General features: G+C 35.1%; 2 protein-coding genes across 2 annotated transcripts in view; both read right to left on the bottom strand.

Moving 5' to 3' along the window:
• The window catches only part of LOC106872164 (ruvB-like 2), a 36,344-nt gene extending 33,735 nt beyond the window's left edge, over positions 1 to 2,609 (bottom strand). The window contains exons 1-4 of the mRNA XM_052968069.1: positions 2,501 to 2,609; positions 2,095 to 2,135; positions 1,901 to 1,939; positions 1,691 to 1,814 (exon numbers count right to left, since the gene is read on the bottom strand). Of these exons, the coding sequence (XP_052824029.1) occupies positions 1,691 to 1,814; positions 1,901 to 1,939; positions 2,095 to 2,135; positions 2,501 to 2,609 (313 nt within the window). The remainder of the gene's footprint in view (positions 1 to 1,690; positions 1,815 to 1,900; positions 1,940 to 2,094; positions 2,136 to 2,500) is intronic.
• Positions 2,610 to 2,684: 75 nt separating this feature from the next.
• Positions 2,685 to 3,126, bottom strand: part of LOC106870882 (ruvB-like 2) — a 51,888-nt gene continuing 51,446 nt past the window's right edge. The window contains exon 7 of the mRNA XM_052968068.1: positions 2,685 to 2,693. Coding sequence (XP_052824028.1) covers positions 2,685 to 2,693 — 9 coding nt within the window. The remainder of the gene's footprint in view (positions 2,694 to 3,126) is intronic.

The following is a 3,126-nucleotide window of genomic DNA, read 5'->3' as shown; positions in this document are numbered from 1 at the left end:
CAGGTGGCACATAAAATACACCATTTTGAGCGTGGCCGTTGCCAGTACCGCCTGACTGGCCTTCATGCCGGTGACACGTAAAAGCACCCACTACACTCTCTGAGTGGTTGGCGTTAGGAAGGGCATCCAGCTGTAGAAACTCTGCCAAATCAGATTGGAGCCTAGCATAGCCATCTGGTTCGCCAGTCCTCAGTCAAATCATCCAACCCATGCTAGCATGGAAAGCGGACGTTAAATGATGATGATGATGATGATGATGATGATATACGTACACTTAATATTTGCAGTACATTTTTATAAGTCAAAAAAAGACTGTCATAGAGAGTTATGACATAAAAATTGTATGGTTAATGTTTACATGTATTATCTAATTCTTTCATAACTAAGCTACGAAAAGTTTTAAACAACAATTCAAAATAGCCTTGTTGAATTAGACAAAAGACTCGGCATCGTTATAACAAATCTCAGGAAAGTGAGTGTCATGGAATCAAGTGACAACCAACAAACACTGATTTATTTCCCAAAAATCAGAGTTTTTATAACTGCTGATATCTGAATTCTAAGAACCGTATTTCATGAAAGATTTCTCTTTGACGAAAGTTAGAATTCAAATATGGGCAGTAATTTTAACCAATGGGAAAGTAATAATTATACCTATTTGGCCAACATGACCATGACATCATATCACCACCAATAAAGGTTTATTAAGGCTTGCTACAATACCTATTTACAGTCATCACCTTGGCAATAGACTGCTGGTGGAAGACTTCATCTTTACCCCAGTAGTGCTTATAACTAGGTAGTTGCACAATCCCCACAAGAAATAAAATTCCCACATTTGCTTTCATTTCAGCCACACTGATTATAAAGTTTTCATTGTTCTATCTAGCATACAAGCTTGTCTGCTCAACTGATCCCTCAAACATTGTAGTTGGAAACAACTGCATGAAGTAATCAATTGGCTCTGCTATCACTGACAGAGGTTTTGTAGATCCACTAGCTTCAATAAACGTACCCATTTTGGTGTCTCTGATAATACCAGTCTACTCCAAATCATCATAATCCAAATCATCTGAACTTGACAAGTCTGAAATTTCTGTCTCACTGAAATCCAAAAGAACACTTGTATGCACTGACGACACAGATACATCACTTGTACATTCTCCTCAATCATATGACTAATAAAATCGCCAAATGAAGAATTGCTATCAGACACAGCATCCAACCATTTTCACAACAAACTTGCCCAAAAAGAATTTGCGAAAAATGATCTCAAAGCACAACCAAAACAAGTATGGCCATGGCAAAGCAGAAATCAAGCTTTTACAAAGCTTTCTGTGCACATGTGCAACTTTGTGATGTTATGGGTCATATCCTGTGCAACCGGTTTGTGTACCTAGTGACAAGGCTCGTTTTCCAGTGGTTCATGAATGAGTGTCTACCGCAGATTAGAGCGGTTTATGACGTTAAGAGTTAAAATTGAAGACCTCTTAGACTACAGCATCCTTAAATTTGTGCTAACAACACTATTGTTATTCATATACATGAAAAGATACTGGGCAAAAACAAACATAAGCTAATGCATCCAGCATATAAATATAACAATCCAGCAAGAGTTAAATTCTTGAGGAGTCAAATATATAACAATCATAATTCTTCTGAAACAAATGAAAAAAAGCATCAAACTTACCTGAAAACAGTGCAAGAAAGCCTTGTGTCCGACTGTTGATGACATCAATTTCATGTAAGGTTACTGTGTGTACAACCTCTTTCCGTTTTTGCAATTCTCCTTCTGGGCATTGCACAAAGCGTGTCTAAATATAAATTTAAAAGTTCCAGACACTCATCAAGAAAATGATTAAAAGATCAGTGTTCAGTTAAATCCAATGATCCTAGATACCAAAAACGGTAAAGCATCGATTACTAAATTTAGACAAACCTAAAATTAGATATAAGAATGAAATGAAGAATTTCACAACAATAAGTTCCTCTTCAATTTTTTTTAGCTATTATTTCTGAATGAGAAACAGATGTCTAAACCCTAAGGTGAACCAAAACAAAGAATGAAATTAATGAAATAAAAACATAGATTACACAGGGTGTTTGAGAGACAAAAAAAGTTTCATAGAATAAAACTGCAACAGAAAAATTTGAAATTATATCAAATGTGTGAATCATTTCTTCCTGCCTCATTTCCAGGGCTCCTATATGTATTATTGTTGATTATTACTTTCACACTATGTATAAACTCTTATTTCTATGCAAATTCTGCTGTCAGGTAGATAAGGCACTTTGCCAGTTTGGACTTGTCTGTAATGCTGTGGAAACACCAGAGTAAGAGGCCAATAGACTAGCCTATCAAACTACAAACACAAGCACACGTATGCATGTATGTGCACATAGAGGTGCATGGGCATCATCATCATTTAACATTTACTTTTCCATGCTTACATGCATCAGACAAGAATATGTCAAGGTAGAGCTTTCTAATGTGGGATACCTTTGCTGCTGCCAACCCACTTATTTGCCAAAGAGGTAATAATCTCCCAGTCCATCAAGCAACAAACAGCTAGAACATGTTTATGTGGAAAACTACAATCAAATGACATTGTATGAATAAGGCTTTCCTTTACAAAAATCATGCAAGCCTACAAATTGTACATACAATACTACCTATGTGCAAACTACACCATCTGAAAAATTTTAAAGAAAATACTACACATTCAAGAAAGACTCATATACTACATGGTTGTCTATAAACTTCCACCCATACAAATAAACATAGTATGAATATGAAATATAATACAAAATATCCTTATTAAGTATGTGTGTGCGTCTATCATCATCATCATTTAACATCGATCTTCCATGTTAGCATGGGTTTGACAGTTTGACTAAAAATGGTAAACCAGAGGACTGCAGCAAGCTCCACAGTCTGCTTTGGCAGAAAGCATATTTCATAGCACAATATGTTTAGACAAAATGCTTTCCCAGGACAAATATTGTAGTATATCTGCTGGAAAGTAATACTACTGTATTGTAAGAATATATTTGTAAGAATATATACATATATATACATATATATATACACATACATATATATATATATATATATATGTATATATA

This window comes from Octopus bimaculoides, chromosome 5, assembly GCF_001194135.2.
Source record: "Octopus bimaculoides isolate UCB-OBI-ISO-001 chromosome 5, ASM119413v2, whole genome shotgun sequence".
In the NCBI taxonomy this organism is placed as follows: domain Eukaryota; kingdom Metazoa; phylum Mollusca; class Cephalopoda; order Octopoda; family Octopodidae; genus Octopus; species Octopus bimaculoides.
Note: the sequence above shows the minus strand (reverse complement) of the source record. Positions and strands in the feature narration are given on the sequence as shown.